General features: G+C 40.6%; 2 protein-coding genes and 1 pseudogene across 2 annotated transcripts; 1 reads left to right on the top strand and 2 right to left on the bottom strand.

Annotated features, from left to right (window-relative positions):
- Nucleotides 1-16: 16 nt before the first annotated feature.
- mtres1 (mitochondrial transcription rescue factor 1) lies at nt 17-3,557 on the bottom strand. The gene is made up of 4 exons (XM_055863469.1): nt 3,467-3,557; nt 2,225-2,672; nt 1,890-1,962; nt 17-492 (listed from the first exon to the last, which is right to left on the bottom strand). The coding sequence occupies exons 2-4, from the start codon at nt 2,650-2,652 to the stop codon at nt 310-312; spliced, it is 684 nt and encodes a 227-aa protein (XP_055719444.1). The 5' UTR covers nt 2,653-2,672; nt 3,467-3,557; the 3' UTR covers nt 17-309.
- A 106-nt stretch (nt 3,558-3,663) lies between these two features.
- Nucleotides 3,664-8,537, bottom strand: LOC129811823 (transmembrane protein 151B-like; annotated as a pseudogene).
- Nucleotides 8,538-10,353: 1,816 nt separating this feature from the next.
- LOC129811820 (growth/differentiation factor 6-A-like) lies at nt 10,354-21,732 on the top strand. Its single transcript, XM_055863461.1, has 2 exons — nt 10,354-10,813; nt 13,682-21,732. Exons 1-2 carry the CDS (start codon nt 10,396-10,398, stop codon nt 14,686-14,688), a joined length of 1,425 nt encoding a protein of 474 aa, XP_055719436.1. The 5' UTR covers nt 10,354-10,395; the 3' UTR covers nt 14,689-21,732.
- Nucleotides 21,733-22,870: the final 1,138 nt, after the last annotated feature.

Raw genomic sequence — 22,870 nt, forward strand, 5'->3', positions numbered from 1 at the left:
TTTGTAATCAAGTCAGTCGATTTTCAGCATTTCACTTTATTAGCTTTTAGCACTCCATCCCCTTGCATCTGTTTCAAACCATGACCATCCATTTCATAATTACATAGTAATATTGAGAATGGGTTTTACTAATATTTGTTAATAGAAAATTGTGTCAAGGCCATTTGAAACCAGATAAGCCAATGATGAAACATACCAAGAAGACTATGTTAAAAAAAATGCACCATTACTTTGATGTAACATCATGCATAGACATAGATATTCCAAATCCCTTGTCAATGAGTGGTATATTCAGTATTGTACACAAACTCATTGTTTAAAGGCATTCTGCTTGGGAAGTTCTATGTTTTTCCAGCGCCTCAGAACAACTTTGTACCGGTCTCCATCCTTGGATTCACCCAATTCCTTCTTAATGATGACTCTCAAAAGCATGACAGTGTCTGTTTCTTTGTTCTCTGACAATACCAGGTCCAAGGTGTCCCCAACTTTAACCTGAAGAGAGAACCAAAGATGGGTACAATTAAGAAAGTTAGGGTTTGATTCAATCCATATTGCTCAAGATCTGCGTTATCTACTGATCAAAAATATATAACACAACATGTAAAGTTTTGATCCCATGTTTCATGAGCTGAAATAAAAGATCAGACATGTTTCATACGCACAAAACGCTTATCTCAAATTGACCACAAATGTTTACATCCCTGTTAGTGAGCAATTCTCCTTTACAAAGATAAACCAGCCAGCTGACAGGTGTGGCATATCAAGAAGCTGATTAAACACCGATCATTACACAAGTGCACTTTGTGCTGTGGACAAAATGCCACTAAAATGTGCAGTTGTCACAGCACAATACCACACAGATGTCTAAAGTTGAGGGAGCGTGCAATTGGCATGCTGACTGCAGAAATGTCCAGTGGTGTTGCCAGAGAAGTGAAAGTTAATTTCTTTACCATAAGCCGCCTCAAATGTAATTTTAGAGAATTTGGTAGTACGTTCAACTAGCCTCACAACCAGGTGTAACCACGCCAGCCCAGGACCTCCACTTCTGTCTATTTCACCTGCAGGATCGTCTGAGGGGGTGCCGAGGAGTATTTCTGTCTGTAATAATGCCCTTTTGCGGGGAAAAACTAGTCTGATTGGCCAGGCCTGGCTCCCAAGTGGGTGGCCCTATGCCCAGTCACGTGAAATGAATATATTTGGGCCTAATACATTTATTTAAATTGCCAGATTTCCTTATATGAATTGTAACGGGTAAAATCTTTGAAATTGGTGCATGTTGTGTTTTTATTTATGTTCAGTATAGATTTGTTTATATAGCACTTATCATACAGAATCTCAGTCGATAAAAAAAAAAAAAAAACTTCAGGGAGCTGGCAGTTCATGGGAGATGGTCTTCTACAGCTGGATGATGATGCAGTTCATTAAAGAAGTAGCTTGGGTGGAGGTGGTGTCGATGGTCAGGGAGGGAGAAACATTAATCAGACAGGCAGTCCCGGAGCTGTTCATTAGGCACCTCTGTTTCTGAAGTTCAGTTACTCCTCTGTAGGTAGGCTTTAACAGCTAAACCATGAAAAGTGCAGCATCCATATGGGTGACGCGTCAGCTGGTATTACAAGCACAATTTAAAAATTAAGGTTATTTACCGTAAATACAGTCTCCGAACGAGGAAACATTGCCTTTAAATTTCAGTCACGCTATAGTGCGGATATTCAGTGCTACGGATTGAATCGAGCCCTTAGACTTGTCCCTGACAATCCAGTTGGTTAGACTGCTCTACCACTTCAGTTCACAGGGGGTGGGTTTGGATCCTAAGAGTCCTGTAAGATGTTGAAGGTTGACAGAATAATTGTTTATTTTATACATCATTACTAGGCACAAAAGTAACTCACCAATTTACTTTTCTTGACAAGTTTCTGTCCATTTAGCCAAAGCTTGTTGCCATAGAATGCATCCTCCACTTTGCTGAAATAAAGACAACAACAAAAATCAATTGGCCACTGAGGATAGGCCTAGATTAGAGCCTTTTAAGTAATTCCATATCAAATAATTTGACCTCATCTCTTCATTGAAGCTTTCAGGAGAGGTGCTCAAAGTCGACCCATTTGGAGTCCCTCAAATTGTTATCAATATTGATGCCAAATATTAATGATACCATAACCCAACCCTCTTTATCTCCTTGAGTGCATCCATTTGAAAACAAAGGCATATCTCTGTAACAACTCACTTGCGTGCTATGTCAAGGCCAGCTTTCATGATAACATCATATCGAAAGGACTGCACATATTTCTCTATGTCTTTGTAGTCTTTTGGCACACTGGGGTCATCCTCAGGTTCATCTTCATAGTCACTGTCCTCCAGGTCCTTTTCATCATCTTCTTCCTCTTCCTGTACGACCTTTGCGCCTCCTTTCTTCTTGCTGCTTTTGAACCTCACGTGATGAAGAACCAACCTGCTCCTAGCTGAATTCCAGCGTTTAGGAAGCTTGTGTGTCCCAAGGGTCAGGAAAGAGGGGGAACCACACAGCTGGCGGGTGTGTAGTGTCCTTGGGCACCATTCTGTCCAGTAAGGTCCCAGTCCAGGGTTCAGCAGCTTTCGGGTACTCAGCCTTCCCAACTGTCTCAGGGCCAGTGCCTGTATCAACAATCCCTGCATGCTGTAGCTCCTCCTTGTGACTTGAAAAAAGTAGACAGTCGTTTACAACAATAGAGTTGTAAAGAGCAGTTTAATATGGATTTTTGGTACAACAAGCCTTTAGGAAATCAATAACTATATATGCAATATAGATAGGATACATTGTCAAGTTATGTTGGTGGCCCACTATGGTAATGGTATGCCTCCAGAATCGTGCAGCGGTCTAAGGCACTGCATCTCAGTGATGGAGGCGTCACTACAGACCCTGATTAAATTCCAGGCTGTATCACAACCGGCCGTGATTGGGAGTCGCATAATTGGCTCAGCGTTGTCCGGTTTAGGCCGTCATTGTAAATAAGAATTTGTTCTTAACTGACATGCCTAGTTTAATAAAGGTTAAATTAAAAAAATGTATGTGGGGGTGTGGCCATAAGAGCAGCATTCATTAGGGTTGAATAGCTTTAACTAACTAGTGCACAAGCTACCGTTACCTCGTTTGTTTTTAACTAAGGTTAACTAGTTGACATGCAGTAGCTAGCTACATAATCACATTGTTTATATTATGCAGTGTACTCAACCTCTTCTCGTCCTCAGCTAGGGTACATGATATGTAGCTAGCTAACATAAGTCTAAAAAAAATAACACTACAAATAATTGTTTTCTTCAACCTAGGCTAAAGTGAGCTTACTTTGTAATGTGTCACGTTAGTTTAGCTAACGTTGCTAACTGAAATAAATACCTTGCTATAGAGATAAGCAATACAGCTAGTAGCTAATAAACGTTGTTTCGCCTCATGATTACTGGTTGTAGCTAAGCCCATTCATGTCGTAGTTACCTTAATTTTGAGATGAGTCTCCTTCATTCAGTTAGCTTGATAGCTAGCTAGGTACTTATAACATGACCCGCGTGAAGGTCAGCAGCAGTAATATCACTTCCGCGTCAAATTAGACAATCCTTCAAATTAAAAGTCCCCTGTATTTTTTTTATTTAACCTTTATGTAAAAGTTATGCCGCAAACAATAATAGTTTTCGTGAGGTGTAAATCCACCTGTACACCATCTTTTCAATAAAAAGCAACAAACTCCTCCTCATCCCCCTCCTTTATTTAACTAGGCAAGTCCATTAGGAACAAATTCTTATTTACAATGACAGCTCTTGCTTTTGTGCAGATTGTATATTCCTCTATTATGTCTCGTAGAAATGTATGTGTTGGATTACTAGTCAGATATGATGATTATGGTGCCAATGGTTCATCTTTTTTTGCCTTCACAATTAATTTTCACTGTTTACGTCTCTTGGCTTAGGTCTCTCTTTATGTAGTGTTGTGTTGTCTCTCTTGTCGTGATGTGTGTTTTGTCCTTTATTTGTATTTATTCATGTTTAATCCCAGCCCCCGTCCCCATAGGAGGGCTTTTGGTAGACCGTCATTGTAAATAAGAATTTGTTCCTAACGTACTTGCCTAGTTACATGAATAATTTCCAGCATTTCAATGAAAAAACCTTCATCAGTGTTTGTTAATGATGTTTTTTTAATAATTCAAAGTATTTGAGGTTCCTCAAAAACTGGTGACAATGTAGCCTATTTATGCCTCCTGTACCACCTGTTGTTTTTGCAATCTCTTGATTTGTGATGATTTTGGTGCAAAATCTATTGTGCAATTTACATTGCACAATAATTACCTTTCCCATCACTGTCATGTTTGCATATTTGATGTACTTTCCAGACATGTTATACTGTTAATATATACATACAGTACATTATACACACACACACACACACACACACACACACACACACACACACACACACACACACACACACACACACACACACACACACACACACACACACACACACACACACACACACACACACACACACATGTATATATACAGTACCAGTCAAAAGTTTGGACACACCTACTCATTCAAGGGTTTTTCTTAATTTCTACTATTTTCTAAATTGTACAATAATAGCAAAGACATCAAAACGATCAAATAACACATTTGGAATCATTTAGTAACCAAAAAAGTGTTAAACAAATCAAAATACATTTTATATTTGAGATTCTTCAAAGTAGCCACCCTTTGCCTCGATGACAGCTTTGCACACTCTTTGTATTCTCTCAACCAGCTTCATAAGGTAGCTCTTCCAACAGTCTTGAAGGAGTTCTCACATATGCTGAGCACTTGTTGGCTGATTTTCCTTCACTCTGCAGCCAACTCATCCCAAATCTATTTAATCCATTTTGAATTGAGGCGGTAACACAACAAAATGTGGAATAAGTCAAGGGGTATGAACACTTTCTGAAGGCACTGTATACAGTGCCTTCAGAAAGGATTAAGACCCCTTGACTTTCTCCACATTTTGTTGTGTTACAGCCTTATTCTAAAATTGATTAAATCGTTTTTTTACTCTCATCAATCTACACACAATACCCCATAATGACAAAGCAAAAACAGGTTTTTAGAAATGTTTGCAAATTTATTAGATATAAAAACTGAAAATATAAATGTACGTAAGTATTCAGATCCTTTACTCAGTACTTTGTTGAAGCACCTTTGGCAGTGATTACAGCCTCAAATCTTCTTGGGTATGACGCTACAAGCTTGGCACACCTGTATTCGGGGAGTTTCTCCCATTCTTCTCTGCAGATTCTCTCAAGCTCTGTCAAGTTAGATGGGGAGCGTAACTGCACAGCTATTTTCAGGTCTCTCCAGAGATGTTAGATTGGGTTCAAGTCCAGGCTCTGACTGGGCCACTCAAGGACATTCAGAGACTTGTCCCGAAGCCACTCCTGCATTGTCTTGGCTGTGTGCTTAAGGTCTTGTCCTGTTGGAAGGTGAGTCTTCGGCCCAGTCCAAGGTCCTGAACGCTCTGGAGCAGGTTTTCATCAAGGATCTCTCTGTACTTTGCTCCGTTCATCTTTCCTTCATTCCTGACTAGTCTCCCAGTCCCTGCCACTGAAAACCATCCCCACAGCATGATGCTGCCACCACCATGCTTCACCGTAGAGATGGTGCCACGTTTCCTCCAGACGTGATGCTTGGCATTCAGGCCAAAGAGTTCAATCTTGGTTTCACCAGATCAGAGAATCTTGTTTCTCATTGTCTGAGAGTCCTTTAGGTGCCTGTTGGCAGACTCCAAGCGGGCTGTCATGTGCCTTTTACTGAGGAATGGCTTCCGTCTGGCCACTCTACCATAAAGGCCTGATTGGTGGAGTGCTGCAGAGATGGTTGTCCTTCTGGAAGGTCTTCTCATCTCCACAGAGGAACTCTGGAGCTCTGTCAGAGTGACCATTGGCTTCTTAGTCACCTTCCTGACCAAGGCCCTTCTCCCCCGATTGCTCAGTTTGGCCTGGCGGCCAGCTCTAGGAAGAGTCTTGGTGGTTCTAAACTTCTTCCATTTAAGAATGATGGAGGCCACTGTGTTCTTGGGGAACTTCAATGCTGCAGAAATATTTTGGAACCCTTCCCCAGATCTGTGCCTCAACACAATCCTGTCTCGGACCTCATGGCATGGTTTTTGCTCTGACATGCACTGTCAAATGTGGGACCTTATATAGACAGGTGTGTGCCTTTCCAAATCATGTCCAATCAATTGAATTTACCACAGGTGGACTCCAATCAAGTTGTAGAAACATCCTCCAGCCTCCAATATTTATGCTGCAATAGCGTATGTGTCGGGAGGCTAGGGGGTCTGTTATATCTGGAGTATTTCTCCTGTCTTATCCTGTGTCCTGTGTGAATTTAAGTATGCTGCCTCTAATTCTCTTTTTGGTAACATCTCCACATTTTTGTGTTATCACAGCCAAAATGTAACCCCTAGAGATTACTAGTTAAAAGGTACTGAGGGACTAATCACCTACGATTTACATATATACAGACCCATTTACAATCTTATGCCATGAGGTTTTCAGTAGTTGTTAGTTTCCTGCGGACATACATCTTTGTTCATACACAAAGTCATGGTATCTGTGAATACACTGCATTGTCATAGGGAGGTCTCCACATTGGAGCCATTCCTATGGAAGGACCTGGTGATTGTGGTAGTTCTCCCTGCAGTGGACATGATTGTGGCATTTCTCACTACAGTGGACAATGAGCACTGGGAAGCAGAGAGCATCCTGGTAATCCAGGGGGGTCCTCGTCGTCAGTGCTTAGGCGTCCGGACAGGCAGCGGATGTTCTCACTGGGACTCAACTGCTCATCCAAACTGTTTCTACTCCTCCAGAAACAGCTGCGCTGCGAGCCATAACGCCTGCCCAAGGAGAAGCGGTTGTCGCTGTAGGACACCTGGCCGACGCACGGGCTACTGCTGGTACATAAGCTGAGGGCACTGCCGGAGAAAACGGAGGAGCTGCTCATTGCCCAGTGACAGCGCTTGCAGTTCTGTCTGAAGCCACCAGAGGAGCACTGGGCCATTTCCATGAGACAAGCGTCAGAGTAGCTAGGCACCAGCTGCTGGTTGGAACGGATGTGACACTCCAGATCTGTTCTGTCGATTGTGTTAACCCGGGGGATCCGGTGGCTGTAAGGTCATTCGTTGAGAGGGGTCACAGGGACGTAAACCGCCCTGAAGAGCTTCTCCACACGGTAATGGACGTAGGTAGTGTGGTACTCTGTGACAACCCTCAGGGGCCATGAGAAGGTGAGAAAGGATACCGCCCAGAACACATGATGAGACACCATACCATGGACGGTGGTCAGGGTGAGAAGACACAATCACATACTCCTTTAAGTTGATGTCCTTCAGGTGCATCCCCCCGTACCTCCATACAGTCATCTAGCTCCTCGTTGTGAAGAACTTTGCTCTTTGGGTGAGGTAGGAGTTCTCAGACTCCACATTAGCAAAAGTAAAACACTCAGTGAACCTCAGTTTTGTGAGTGGGGCCATGCAGTTGTTTTGAGACGTCCTTCACCCCACAGTGAACGTTGTCATATTCTGCCTCAGCCACATGGGCGTTGACCCATTATTGGTAGACCTGGGTGCTGGTGTAGGCGTTCTCATTACGGTAGCATGTGACCTGCCGGGTCTGTCTAACATAGTGGTAGCTAATGGTCTTCCACCAGATGCAGGGTTTAGCTTGCTGCATCCTTTGAACACGTTCATAAATGCCTTCCACGCCCCATTTTATGCTGCAGCTCACTCTTGTCATGGTGCTAGCACTCCACTAGGTAGAGCAGGTAGAGCATGAGTAGGAAGGCCAGAGGGGTGTAGACGCAGCCATCAGAACAGGGGCTGTCATGGTACATCATGGAATTCCCTTTAAAGGCACTGTCAAAGGTGAGGCAGGTCACCTTGGTGAAATGACACCACACCATGGCTCCTTTGCAGCTGTACATGAGCATGGAGAGCAGCAGGCCTTTCCAGATGCTCTCTTTACACAGGGAGTTGATCAGGGATTGTTTCAATGTCACGGCTGTTGAAAGGAGAGGACCAAGGTGCAGCATGGTGAGTGTACATTTTCTTTATTTAATCAAAATGACGCCGAACAAAACAATAAACACTACAAAAACAAACCGTGAAGCTCAAGGCTATGTGCCCTAAACAAAGTCAACTTCCCACAAAGACAGGTGGAAAAAAGGGCTACCTAAGTATGGTTCTCAATCAGAGACAATGATAGACAGCTGCCTCTGATTGAGAACCACACCCGGCCAAACCCAAAGAAATAGAAAACATAAAACACAGAATACCCACCCCAACTCACGCCCTGACCAAACCAAAATAGAGACATAAAAAGCATCTCTAAGGTCAGGGCGTGACATTCAAGTGCTTCTGCTGTTAATTCAAAGCATACAAAAAAAGGGAGGATAGTGTAAGTAAATGTAAATGGACACAGCATTTTGAATTTCAAACCATTCAACATTTCATGACCATTGTTGAGGTCTTCTGATGTTTTATTCACAATGTTTATCCCCCCCCCCCCCCCCCCCCCCACATCTATGAAGCTCCTATTTAATTCACTGCAAGGTTGCTTGACTCATATTTTATATATATATATATACATATATATATATAAATCTACCTAAACCTATAGGCAATTGAAAAAATTTGCTTCATTCTTGATAGGAAAATACTATAAAAAATACTATTAAATAACAGGATAAAAGGAATCGTCATACCCCCTTAATGTTTTAATGTTTTTTTAATATAGCTTTATTTCCACCTTGTTCATCCTAGGCTACACCTGAATACAGTAAGGTCTGAGTAAAAGCAGGCATCTGATGTACGAATGTACATCTTGAATCTTTCGATTGCCATCAATATTCGACCATGTATTGCTTTCATTATAGCAAGACTTGTGGAAATTGTATGGCAGCATAATATGAGTGGTACCTTTTCTCTGGTGTCATCCTCAAACGGTGGTTGTACTGCTCTCACTCGCTGAAGCAGCCGAATTCCAGAATTGAGTTTACTTAGATTGCTTGCTCCAACGTAGAGATAGTTGCTTGTGTCTATCCAGTTTCCTTTGTTAATTTTGCACATAAAAAGCGTGATTTATTTGCTTTTAATCTATAGGGTATGTATTTTAAATAAAGGCATTCAGCAGCGGAGAGAGCTGATGGCAGACATTTAATCGAATAAAACATACAGGTAACAGACTCAAACGTCGCGATCAAGAAAGCATTTACACCAGCAGCGTCTTCCAAGAGATCAGGGTATTTAGAATCGTGTTTGAATTCTCCCTCACCCAGATTAAGGAACGTGACCTTGTCGGTATGCTGAAGTTATCCTCTCCACTAAGCATTTTATAGTCAACCTGAGCAAATTGGGTCGAGTCATACACACCTGTTATAAAGACTTTATAATATGAACAACAACCTAACAATAATAGAATGACAAATTGCCTAGTAACAATACAACTGATTCAGCCTACTAGCCTAATACTTGCCTAGGCTACTAATAACAATAGTATGTACTATAATTGTATTTCTAAATAAACACTAAAGAATGGTAAGAAACCAAAAAGCAGACGGGCAAGACATGGTGAAATTGTTATGCGATATGTCTTGAGTTTGTTCAGGTTAAAAGATTGTTCTGAAATGCAAACCCTCAATGAAACGGCAGATGGCAATGTAGGCCTACACACGTACAATATGAGTAAAAAACGAAGGCAGTAAAAAGTGTTAATTTGTTGTGTAGGACTATTTTTTATTAACATCCCTACTGAAAGTAGATCAGGATCTTTATGGATCATTTCCTCTCCAATATGTCTCAGCATATGAATAACTGAAGATGGCTAACTATTTACATTAAGGTATAGGGCCTACTTGAAATGATGTATAAAAGAGTTTACGTAGGTATACTGTAACGGTTAATGATTAGATTAATCCAATATAATTTATGCATCTATAAATAAACACATTGATATGTGTCCTTGTCATTAGCTGCATGCACTGGCAATAATAACAGGCTAATTATCAATGGGCTATAGTGAAGTCACAAACTCACTATTTGGCATGGAACAAAAAAACAAGCACACAATTTCAACCTCTGTGTTTTAACGGCTTATTACAGATTCATAAACTATTCATAAACCCCATATACAATAATTTGTAACGGTTTATGAATAAATCCTATTAAGCAGACTAGTTACCGAAATATATGTAGGCTAGCCTATACTTTGGCTGGGAAAGATGGTGAGACTCAAAGCATCTTGATTGAAAAAGTATCCTACAATTGTTGCTCCTCGCTAGGGGCGCTGGTTGAACACAGTGCAATAGAGAATACAATGTAGCCACTCAGTGTCAGCCAAATCCATGATATTAACACAATCTAAAGAGCAAGGGGAGTTTCCAAAGTCATCAAACCCGTCCAACTTTCTCATTTACAGCTATAGACCACTGAAAATGGATCCTATTAGGGCTGCTGTTCCTTTGCTATGGCTTTCCCTGTGCTTTGGGAATATTCTGGAGGCAGCGGTACTTGGATCATTGCAGTACCCCTCCGGTGCGGATGATAACGGGCTTGTTTCACATCTGGATGAGCGGAGTCGCAGAGAGCCGACAGCGGTGTCCAGGAAAGACCCTCCGATAAATGATACTATCGTCCCCCATGAGTATATGGTATCTCTATACAGGACACTATCTGAGATAGAGAGCAGAGGGCTTAACAGCAGTGTTCCTCGCACCGCAAGACACGCCAACACGGTGACCAGTTTCGTGGATCAAGGAAAAGGTGGGTGAAAGTGAAATCAGTAGGTTTATTATTATCACTCAAGGTAGAGTTAATCATGGTGGTTGCCATTTATTTTGGGTTTGAAGGCAATTCAAATTGCTGACTCTACTGGACGTAATAAATGAATTGTGATTAATGGGTTACAATCAATCAGTTATCCAAATATCCATAGCCTACTGCAAATTGCTGTATTATAGGTCAACCTATTTGGACAAGTCTGTGTTGGAAAATTATATGGTAAATACGAGACAACTGATTTGGGAGTATTTAGAAAAATGTCTGTCATTGGGTTTAAAAAAAACTTTTTGGCCATTTAAAAAAACATGATTTCCCCTCATTAATTAAAATAGAAACATTGAATTGCAATATCTTGAAAAACCTGATAACCTTACAGCGAATTGCTTGACAATTTCCTTGTCCAGCAGTCATTATTTTAAGATGAAGGCATTCATTTGAAATGCTCCCCTACGCCACATCCCGACATCTGTCACGTTGGCAACAATGCGTTATTGAAAAGTATTAAGGAGTCTAAAGTAGGCTACCTACAACTGAAACATTAGTCTATTTGGGGAGGTAGCCTACATTTGTTTCACATTTATATGGGAGTTTTCCTAAATACTCTAAATACTTCCAACGAAATATGAAGTCAAATGTCTCGTATTTCTAACATCTGTGATGTATAAACCTCACTGGCACCTTGAGCTAAACACTTCGAAAAGGCCTGCTTTCCCCGAGTCCAGGTGTTGCTGATAAAAACATACTTGTAATTTAAAACGGGTGTTCACATAGAATATTTGTTTGAATAAGTATACTCTGTCAGTAGGCCTATTCCATCAAAGTAAATAGCAGGAATACAAGTACCTAAACTATGTCCAAAACTGTTTTTTATTGGGCATAGTGCAATTTGTTAATCAGGATTTTTAAGGAATACGTTTCATGTAAATATAATAGCAATGACACTGTTTTCGGTTCATGTAAACCTATACATTATAACAACAACAATAATAGTAACTATAATAACAACAATAACAATAACAGCAATGATTATTCAACATTTTGGTTTGTAGACCTATGGCAAGGAATTATTTCTCTACTTCCTCTCAAAACATGTTATAACTGTGTGTTATTCTTGTGTGTTAAGAAATGTGTTATTATTTTCAAAGGACTATAGTCATTTTACATAATCTTTTTGATGATTCCAAACTTGTTTTAAAGAACAAACACAATTAGAAGGTAAAAGTGGAGGTAATTAAAAATAATTTTAAACCAGATTCCAAAACAGGCATGAACATCTTTTCGGTCTTAATGCACAATCATTTAAATGCATCAAAGATGAGAAGTATCATTTCCTTGTATTTTGGTTTCAAAGTCAGCAATTAGTAGTAGTCTTAAGAGACAATATTATAGTTTTTTATTGATGTAATTTAGTTTTGCCAACCAAGTAATCTAGTCAATGTGCACCTATGTGTGAGTTTAACTGTGTGCACTGACTTTCCTATTCACTTGCCCCCATAAAGCTCACAGAGCAAGTTCACGTCAGGTACATGTCGACACAGAATATATGAAAAGAATGCAGCTTTATCTTTTATTCACTGAGATTACAACATAGTCTGGGTTGTGTCATTATTTTGTTTTGCAAGCGGATATTTGCTAGGATAGTGCTGCTCCCTTCACCTTTCATTGTCTGGGTATTCCACTTAAGCCTGCCTGGCTGGTCTTTCTCAGAGGGGGACAAGGGGTAGAGATCATCTGCACTCAACAAAGGCTTGAATGTCCTTTTCCAGCAGGAGCCTCACTGTGCACAATTCCATTTATTTTGAGGTCCCTTCCATAATGCATCGATGACACGACACCACAATCTGGCCTTGGATTCTTATGCTACCCATCTGTATTGGAGAAGAAAGTCCCTTCATGTTTTAACCATGGAACTGCGGTTTCGTCCTCAGGTTGCACCGTATCCCAAGACCTCTTGCTTGGGTTGAATGTCAACATGAAAACTTTTGAAAGTTAGGCGATAGTCTGTTCCCTCTTAGCAAGCTTTCCCCCCTGCCAATTGCCACATCTCCGTCATGGTTGCAACTGTGGTATGGCTGATGCTGTGAATAGCTGTTACGTGCCAAACTGAATTCTCTGGGGAGGGAGGACGTAGACGTGACTAACATATCAGATGCATAGAAATTATTTAAATATTATTTTGTTTGTCTTTCTTTTTCATGTATGTGATACTTCAGGTGAGTGTCAGGTTTCTGTTTGTTTGTGGACTATAGCTGTATGTGCACCCATCACTATATGAAATCCAAACATTCTACTAAATATACATTACATCCCCATCACTTTGGTGTGTTCAAATCTCTAAAGCCACCACTTTCTCTCTATGAGAAATATGGACCGAAGGAGGAAGAAAGGAAGGCAACTGAGGCCACTTCAGTTTCAGTTTCTCCAGTGTCTCGCCAAACCCTCCTCTCACTCAATCAGTGTAATTAGCACATACTGCCAAGGACTTGAGCCTGCCTACAGGTCAGCCAAGTGCTTTCCTCCTGGCCTGCTCCTGCAGCTTTTGTCAGCTCTGTTGCTTGCATGTGGAAACGGTATTCCCACCGAGGGGGAGACACACAGACAGGGCTTCATGGCCACAGGCTTTCTGTCTAGCGTAGAGAGCCACTGCACTTGACCAAAGGGGAGTTCCTGCCAAACGTTGAAGACTTGTTTACATATGGCCGCAGACACTCAAAGAGATTTAAGTCAGCTGACGTCCAGTGCTTGGTTTGCGTTCCCCACCCTCTTTTGGAATAGGTGTGTTTTAATAACTGTGTATGTGTGTGTTAGTGTTAGATTCAAGTGACTAGCCTGTGTTTGATTCCACTACAGATCACTCCTCCTGGGGAAGTGGCCAGCGCTATCTCTTCGACCTCTCCAGTCTGTCCAGGACTGATGAGCTTGTGGAGGCAGAACTGAGGATCCTGAGAAAGCCACTGTTGGATCTCCTTCCTGTGCTGACATGGGGCAGGAATCTTTACCGCCTCCTCCTCTACACTTGTTCGTCTGAGGGGAACTCTGGGAGACGGCTGCTGGATTCCAGGACAGTCGACGTTCTGGATGGCGAGCCTCCCAAATGGGATGTATTTGACGTGTGGGCAAGCGTGAAGGCTCGACGAAGGAGCCACAGGACAGCAGCGAGCAACGACCTCCTTGTGGCCTGCTTTGATCTGCTGGTCGTTTCGGAGTTGACCAAAGAGGCAGCCAACCCTCTTACAGTAGGGCTGGGACGCCAGTCTCGGCAGCCCCAGGAGAGGGCCTTGCTGGTGGCTTTTTCTCGCACCCGCAGGAAAGAGAACCTGTTCAAGGAGATCAGGGAGCAGATAAAGGCAGTGCGAGGAGACATGGGTTTTCTGGATCCTTTGGACCTCTCTGGTGACGTGGTTGGTCACCTATCCAGGCGTCGCAGACGCCGGACTGCCCTGACCAGCAGATCTATAGGTGGAGCTGGTGGGGGAGGAGGAGGCGTCGGTGCTGGAGGAGGTGGAGGTGGAAGGAGTGGTGGAGGCAGCGGGCGCAGGAAGACTCGATGCAGCCGCAGGCAGCTCCATGTCAACTTCAAGGAGTTGGGCTGGGACGACTGGATCATCGCACCGCTGGATTATGAGGCGCACCACTGTGAGGGCGTGTGTGACTTTCCGCTGCGCTCACACCTGGAGCCAACAAATCACGCCATCATTCAGACACTTATGAACTCTATGGACCCTGACTCCAGCCCTCCCAGCTGCTGTGTCCCCTCCAAACTCAGCCCCATCAGCATCCTCTACATTGACTCTGGCAACAATGTGGTCTACAAGCAGTATGAGGACATGGTGGTGGAGAGCTGTGGCTGCAGGTAGCATTGCGACAGAGGGGGATGTCTGATTGTCTTGTCGGAAAATCAATTGGTGGTTTGATGCGCTTGTTAACGCAGGCCTCCCCTATCTCTCCCCCCTAAACCAACTGTATTTTGTGATTTGCTGAAAAAAGTCCCGACAAGTATGCTCATTACTGATCTGCCTTAACTTGAGTGGAACATAATCTAATTTGCTGCTTAATTTATTAGAATTTGTCATTGAGCTGCTATTTAATTTCATGAGCTCTTTAGCATTTCTTTACTCATAACATGCTCCGGCTCTCTCTCTCTGTCCTCTTGGCTCTGCATGTTGTTCGATGCTGTCAACTTTAGTAAATATCCCATTCTTAAACAACTGCTATGCTTCTGACTTTGGTTCTATTACATTACTTTAGTAATCCATTTATGATAAAGTGTATAAAACATCAGCCCTAGCTTTAAATTTGCTGAACAGCAGACAGAATGAATTGAAATGAACAAAACCCCAGACTTCTAGCGTTATGATAACAGCGTTAGAGTACATGTGTGTGCCTATAAGAGAGGCATGGGAGTAAATTATTTGATATCTTTAACTATCAGAAGGCATTGTAAGACAGTTTTAGTTCCACTGAACTGCTCCCACTGTGCTTGCTTTTAACTAAAACAACATTTCAAATGTATGGGAGGACACAATCAAAAAGGACTTTTGAATATTGCAGTTTGCATCACACAAGACCCTACCGTCATCTCTTGGACATGTTTTAGATAATGCTGCTGTCAGTATTGAAAGATCTGGACATTGTTATGCATCTCTTTAGCAAGACAGAAAACGTCTCCCATTTATCGAGCTGTCTGCTGTAGAAACCTCTGTCTATGAGCCCAAGTTGGAGGAACCGTGATCTTTAGTTAGGGATATGCTATAGGACCCATTTACACAGTTAACTTAGAAAAATAGCTGTGTCACAATGCATTTGCTTATATCACTCTATATCATTACTATGCAAAGATCAGAGGTATATGATATGGAACATTTAAGGTATGAATGAAGGCGGTATGAATGAAGGGCGACAAGGTGAATTTGAAGCAGATTTTTATGGCATGACTCCGATTTATTATTGCTTGCAACTGAGAAATTTCGTTTTTTTACAGTAGGCTTTCTACTACAGCTGGTAATGTACATGACTTAAACAAGCAGATCCCGTGCTAACTTTGATTGATATGGCGATTCATTCCCCTGTCAACAGCACAGAACCTATAGGCTATATAATGTCCATAGGAATTCCTTGTCAGGGAAATGGAACATTGGAATTCACCATTTAACACTCCAGGTACTGAATTATAAGAGCACATGATTTTGCTAAATACTATTGATCAAACAGCAACATGTGTTGGTCTTTGGATGTAATTTCCATCTATTCCATTTTATTTTAGAGTTCAGTCCAGAGTGGCATGTTTGCCTGCTGGTCTAAATACACTATATATACAAAAGTATGTGGACACCCCTTCAAATTAGTGGACTTGGCTATATCAGACACACCCATTGCTGAAAGGTGTATACAATTGAGCACACAGCAATTCAATCTCCATAGACAACCATTGGCAGTAGAATGGCTTTACTGAAGAGCTCAGTGACTTTCAACACGGCACCGTCATAGGATGCCACCTTTCCAAAAAGTCAGTTTGTCAAATTTCTGCACTGCTAGAGCTGCCCCGGGTCAACTGTAAGTGCTGTTATTGTGAGTGGAAATGTCTAGGAGCAACAACGGCTCAGCCGCGAAGTGGTAGGCCACACAAGCTCACAAAATGGGACCGCTGAAGCGCGTAGGGCGTAACAATCGTCTGTCCTCGGTTGCAACACTCACTACCAAGTTCCAAACTGCCTCTGGAAGCAACGTCAGCACACTAACTGTTTGTCTGGAGCTTCATGAAATGGGTTTCCATGGCAGAGCAGCCGCACACAAGCCTTAAATCACCATGCGCAATGCCAAGCCTCGGCCGGAGTGGTGTAAAGTTCGCCGCCATTGGACTATTGGGCAGTGGAAACGTGTTCTCTGGAGTGATGAATCACGCTTCACCATCTGGCAGTTCGATGGACGAATCTGGGTTTGGCAGATGCCAGGAGAAGGCTACCTGCCCCAATGCATAGTGCCAACTATAAAGATTGGTGGAGGAGGAATAATGGTCTTGGCTCTTTTTCATGGTTCGGGCTAGGCCCCTTAGTTCCAGTGAAGGGAATCTTAATGCTACATCCAACAATGCCATTCTAGATGATTCTGTGCTTCCAACTTTGCGGAAAAGCGAGGTCCATACAGAAATTGTTTGTCAAGATCGGTGTGGAAAAACATGACTGGCCTGCACAGAGCCCTGACCTCAACCCCATCGATCACCTTTGGGATGAATTGGAACGCCGACTGCGAGCCAGGCCTAATAGCCCAACATCAGTGCCCGACCTCGCTAATGCTCTTGTGGCTGAATGGAAGCAAGTCCATGCAGCAATGTTCCAACATCTAGTGGAAAGCCTTCCCAGAAGAGTGAAGGCTGTTATAGCAGCAAAGGGGGTACCAACTCCAATTTAATGGCCAAGATTTTAGAATGAGATGTTCCATGAGCAGATGTCTACATACATTTGGTCATGTAGTGTATGTTTGTGCTTTAGCCAACTCTTCTCTGCCGTGTTTGTTCATTGTCATTCCAAACATACAGGTATCACAGCAAGAAATAAGTTATTACCTGCTTTTCAAAGGTGGTAATTAAGTGTAAATTCCCCACTGTATATTATTTCACAAATCCCAGTGGAATCACATTAATACAAGGTAACTAAATATGCACAGTCAACACATAGGAAACAAAACCACTTGCAAAGTGTAAACTAGGCACAGATCATATGTGGTGTCCCTAGGAGAGAACTCCCTTGCAGATATTTCATAGTATTGGTGAAAGAGATCAGCCTTTTGCATCACACTCTCTCTGTAATATATTTAACACTGTTTGTGGTAACGTCATATCACTGAGTCTCAGTTTAAATGTAATTATATTTCCTGTAATTCCAAGTCAAATTCAAACAAAGATTCTAGAATAGAATTTGAAATGACCAACCCATTCTGTCTGCATTGACCCCCGTGTGGTGTATCAAGATTTATGTACATTTAGTTGTATTTCTTCAAATAGATATATTCCCATGTTTTGGCACAAAAGGCAAATAGTCGATAATTTATGACTACAGACTAGTGCATTTCTAAGTACAGGAGTATTTGTACTGATATACAATATGTGAGTCAAATGTAATGTACTAATTATCATATTTGAGTGTTTGCTTCTTTTGTTTGGAATTCTGTTTGTTAAAATATTTCATTTAATTTCTAACCAAAATCCAAAGCAGCTTTCATGCATTTTGTTCCACATGTTTTAGTCCAAACCAGAGATTGTTTACTTTTTACGGTTTTCTTTTACGATTATGTTAAACCGATTTGGTTCTTTATGAATTAAAACAAAATCCTGCAAAACGGACTATAGTGGCATTTTGAACTAAGGACTACGCTCAAAAACAACAAGAAATTCTCTGCTTGTGTTATATTTTCAAACAGCAGAGGAGATTTAGTGGCACATCATTTCCAGGAGGCCGATACATGGCTATAATGCAACTCTCCAAACATCATTGAATTCACCTAACATTCATTGATCAATAGCAATGTTTGAATCAATTTTCCAGAGTTTTTATTTAAATGTAAACATGAAACTGCCCAAACATTAAGAAAAAGGGGGTGTAATGATACAACTTCCTGTAAATTCCTGTTGCACATATTTTCGATGGAAACATGATTACTATCAAAGTTACCCTCCTTTTTGAATATCTTTTCAACTGCAGTGACATTCTGCTCAGTGGAAAATAGTTACCATAAGAGCTTCTTGATTAGCGTGTATACCCTTTATCTAAATTACATCAATACGGCAAAGGATAATAAAACAAAAGTGGCAGGCAGAAAATAAACCCCAAAAGCTAATTTAGTCCAGAGAGTAGCTCCTCTGGTATGCTATGCCTTGATATTAGATACATTTGTATTTTTTCCACTTTGTTTGTGTGCGTGTCCTATTACAGCTACTTTGTATGACTGTTTTTTTTCTGCTTCTTTGTGATCCATAATGCCAAACACATTTTCATGAAAATGGCAGGACAAGGAAGCGATTGAGCTGTTCCATACTTCATTGCATGTTTACTTCAGCAAGCTTGTCTTAGCATGTCCATTGTCTTGAAATAGTATTCCCCCTGCACAGTTGTTACATTTTGTTGCACATTTTGCGACTGAAAATCTGTGGCAAGACAGAGTTTGCTGTAAATCAACGATCCCCATCCAACTTGACAAAGCTTGAGCAATTTTGCCAAGAACAATGGACACATGTTAGGATTGGGTGTTGAGTGTTGTAAAGATCATTGGGGGAAAATGCCTCAAAATCCTAGACTCTAACGCAACAAAAGGTGAAAGCTGTGCAATGGTTAAGATGGATGTTGTTTCAAGACTCATGGATGCTTCACGAGTACAAAGTGTTGTTGTGAACATCTGACCGACTCCCGGGTCGGGATCTGCATGCTTGATTCTAATTTAACAATATCATCAGTTGCGGTTTGACCTGGGCAATGTTAAAGTTAGTAGCTGTTAACACTGACAAAATATATTTTGAGTTTTGTTTGTGTAAGAGCATTGGTTTGTTATTGAATTGGGATTCTGATATGAAATTCACAGATCTTAACAACATCTATGCAATGTGTATTTCGCCATAAGTCTGCTTTAACCTAATCAAATATGATGTCTTCCCCATGCTTTTCAAGGGAAATTCAGATAAAGGTAACTTTTTCCTTTTCATTCTCCTCCTTTCCACATTTATTGATTGGATTTATTGAATATTAGAGAGCATTTGATTTCTGGCAAGAAACACAAATTGTATGAAAGTCCCCCACATATTTTTAAAGACATGTAAGCTTCTGTATAAAGATCATTGTACAAGTGAAAGCTTGGTGAAGTTCATATTTTGTTGAGAAGGGAAATGTTTGAGATTTAACCGTTAGACGGCCATTAGTTTTTTATGTGTTCATGTAAAATGCACTGTGTGTATGTATGTATGTATTCTATGGGTTATAAAGGTCTGTACATAATGTAAATGAACTGTAAACAGCTCTTTTCTCTTTTGGAAATATTTTATAGTAGTATATATTTGAAAAAGTATATGTAAGCACACTTTTTATCCTCATTTTATGTTCACCAGTTTTTTTTGTAAAGATTATTTTATTAAATATTGTATTCATAATAATATGAATAATCTTCCTTTGAGTCTTCCTGTAAGTGACTTTGAGAGCCTACAGGTAAGAGCAAAAACTGTGACAACCACGGTCTTCCCTGTATAGCACTAGCTAGATTTGAAACACAGACTTTTTGACCTTGGGACAAAAATAACCCACACAGTGCCTTCAGAAAGTATTCACACCCTTAGACTTTTAAAAAGTTTTGTCGTCTTACAAAGTGGAATTAAAATGGATTAGTCCTTTTTTGTCAATGATCTACACAAAATACTGTCAAAGTGGAAGAAAAAATATATTATTTGTAAAAAAATGCATGTAAAATAAAACATAATATATCTTGATTAGATAAGTATTCAACCCTCTGAGTCAATACATGTTAGAATCACCTTTGGCAGTGATTACAGCTGTGAGTCTTTCTGGGTAAGTCTCTAAGAGTTTTGCACACCTGGATTGTACAATATTTGCACATTATTCTTTTTAAAATTCTTCAAGCTCAGTTAAGTTGGTTGTTGATCATTGCTAAAGAGCCATTTTCAAGTCTTGCCATAAATTTTCAAGCCGATTTAAGTCAAAACTGTAAGTAGGACACCCAGAAACATTCAACTCCAGTGTATATTTGGCCTTGTGTTTTAGGTAATTGTCCTACTGAAAGGTGAATTTGTCTCCCAGTGTCTGTTGGAAAGCAGACTGAACCAGGTTTTCTTCTAGGATTTTACCTGTGCTATTACGTTTATTTTTTATTCTAAAAAACTCCCTAGTGCTTACCGATGACAAGCATACACATAGTATGATACAGCCACCACCATGCTTAAAAATATGAAGAGAGGTACGCAGTGTTGTGTTGTGTTGTATTTGCCCCAAACATAACACTTTGAATTCAGGACATGAAGTTAATTTCTTTGCCACATTTTTTGCAGTTTTACTTTAGTGCTTTATTGCAAATAGGATGCATGTTTTAGAATATTTGTATTCTGTACAGTGTTCCTTCTTTTCACTCTGTCATTTAAGTTAGTATTGTGGAGTAACTACAATGTTGTTGATCCATCCTCAGCTCTCTCTTATCACAGCCATTAAACTTTGTAACTGTTTTAAAGTCAACATTGGCCTCATAATGAAATCCCTGAGCGGTTTCCTTCTTCTCCGGCAATTGAGTTAGGAAGGACGCCTGTATCTTTGTAGTGACTGTGTGTATTGATACACCATCCAAAGTGTAATTAATAACTTCACCATGCTCAAAGGGATATTCAATGTCTGCTTTTTTAATAGGTGCCCTTCGTTGCGAGGCATTGGAAAACCTACCTGATCTTTGTGGTTGAATCTATGTTTGAAATACACTGCTCGACTGAGGGACCAAACAGATAATTGTATGAGGTAGTCATTAAAAAATCATGTTAAACACTATTATTGCACAAAGTGTTCATGCAACTTATTATGTGACATGTTAAGCACATTTTTACTCATTAACTTAATTAGGTGCGCCCTAACAAAGGGGGTTGAATACTTATGGACTCAAGACAATTCAGCTTTTCATTTGAATAAATTTGTAAACATATCAAAAAACATAATTCCACTTTGACATTGTAGGCACAACATCATGTGGAAAATGTTGAGGGGTGTGAATACTTTCTTCAGGCACTGTAGTTGTTGTTGTGGGATTTGGAAATGAAATGATGTAATTTTGTTATAAACATTTGAGGAAGGCTGAAAAGAAGCTACTGTATCAATGTCAAAACAAAACATAACAAAGGGAAACAATAAAGGGACTTTGTAAAATTATGATTTGTTGCAGACGATGGTGGAACAGGAGAAATACAGAATATTTCTGGATATTTTTTTGTCCCCGCAAGGGGACCTGCACCACTAAAGACACATAACACAGTAATGCTTGTTTGATTTTGCCACAGTTTAAACCACCAGGGCAGGATTACTCCATTTCCCACCACAAAATACCCTTGTCTCATGGTTTAAATCAAGGATAAGTTAATTAAGGGGTTTTGTCATTCCTTTTGATGGGGCCAAATAGGGAGATTAAAGTAGGCTTGGTTTACACAGGGATTCTTTCCTCCAATGTCTCCACAATGCAGCTGGTGATGGTTTTCTCTAGGGAGATGTTTCCCTCTATGTTTTCCATAAGTAAAAACTAGCATGGGGTTTGGGTAGGGTAAGATATGACATCTACCTAAATCAGATCTTTGATAGAGCTTGCACAGGCACCTTGGCCCTCAGTCCATGGTCAATGCCAAGTCCATTCACAGAAAAATCTAAACGATGACCACGAGGGATATAACAATGTGTAGCCAATACTCAGACCAAGATTTAGTCCTCAGAACTTCAATGGAGTTCAATCCATTGGTGTCATTCCTGAGCTTGAGTTGATTTAAATCAAGCAAAAACAAAATATGGACTCCTTCAAAAAACATTTTGATTTTAGATGACTTTGCCCTAAGGCAAATTAAGAACCTTTTCTTTTTTACAGTCCTAGAATTTGAAAGCCTTCAGATGTCAGCAAGCTCAACACATCCTTCCTGACCCAAAAAGGGCTGACCGCTTACTCTGACAAAAGCAAACTCTTACTTCCAAGATTAGTATATTTTTGTCAAATAATTGATTTTGTATTCAAAACTCAAAGAGATCGCCTTCACTTAAGCAGTCAATAAATTGTTAAATTCCAATAATTGTCCAGGTTCAGAAAAACGTACATTAAAGTACTGCAATTCTGGCAAAGCTGATACACTGTGAGAAACTCATATTTTGAGATCAGGTCCCCTCTGTCCATATAACCATATTAATTTAAGATTTAAAAGGCAAAACCGATCAGAACTCCTACTCTGAGACTCTTTATAGAGGCCCTGGAGTGTTTTTGGTGCCTGTCTCTGTAAAACACGACTGAGGGAAATGCCACTTCATCTTCAGA

This window comes from Salvelinus fontinalis, chromosome 15 (assembly GCF_029448725.1).
Source record: "Salvelinus fontinalis isolate EN_2023a chromosome 15, ASM2944872v1, whole genome shotgun sequence".
Classification (NCBI taxonomy): domain Eukaryota; kingdom Metazoa; phylum Chordata; class Actinopteri; order Salmoniformes; family Salmonidae; genus Salvelinus; species Salvelinus fontinalis.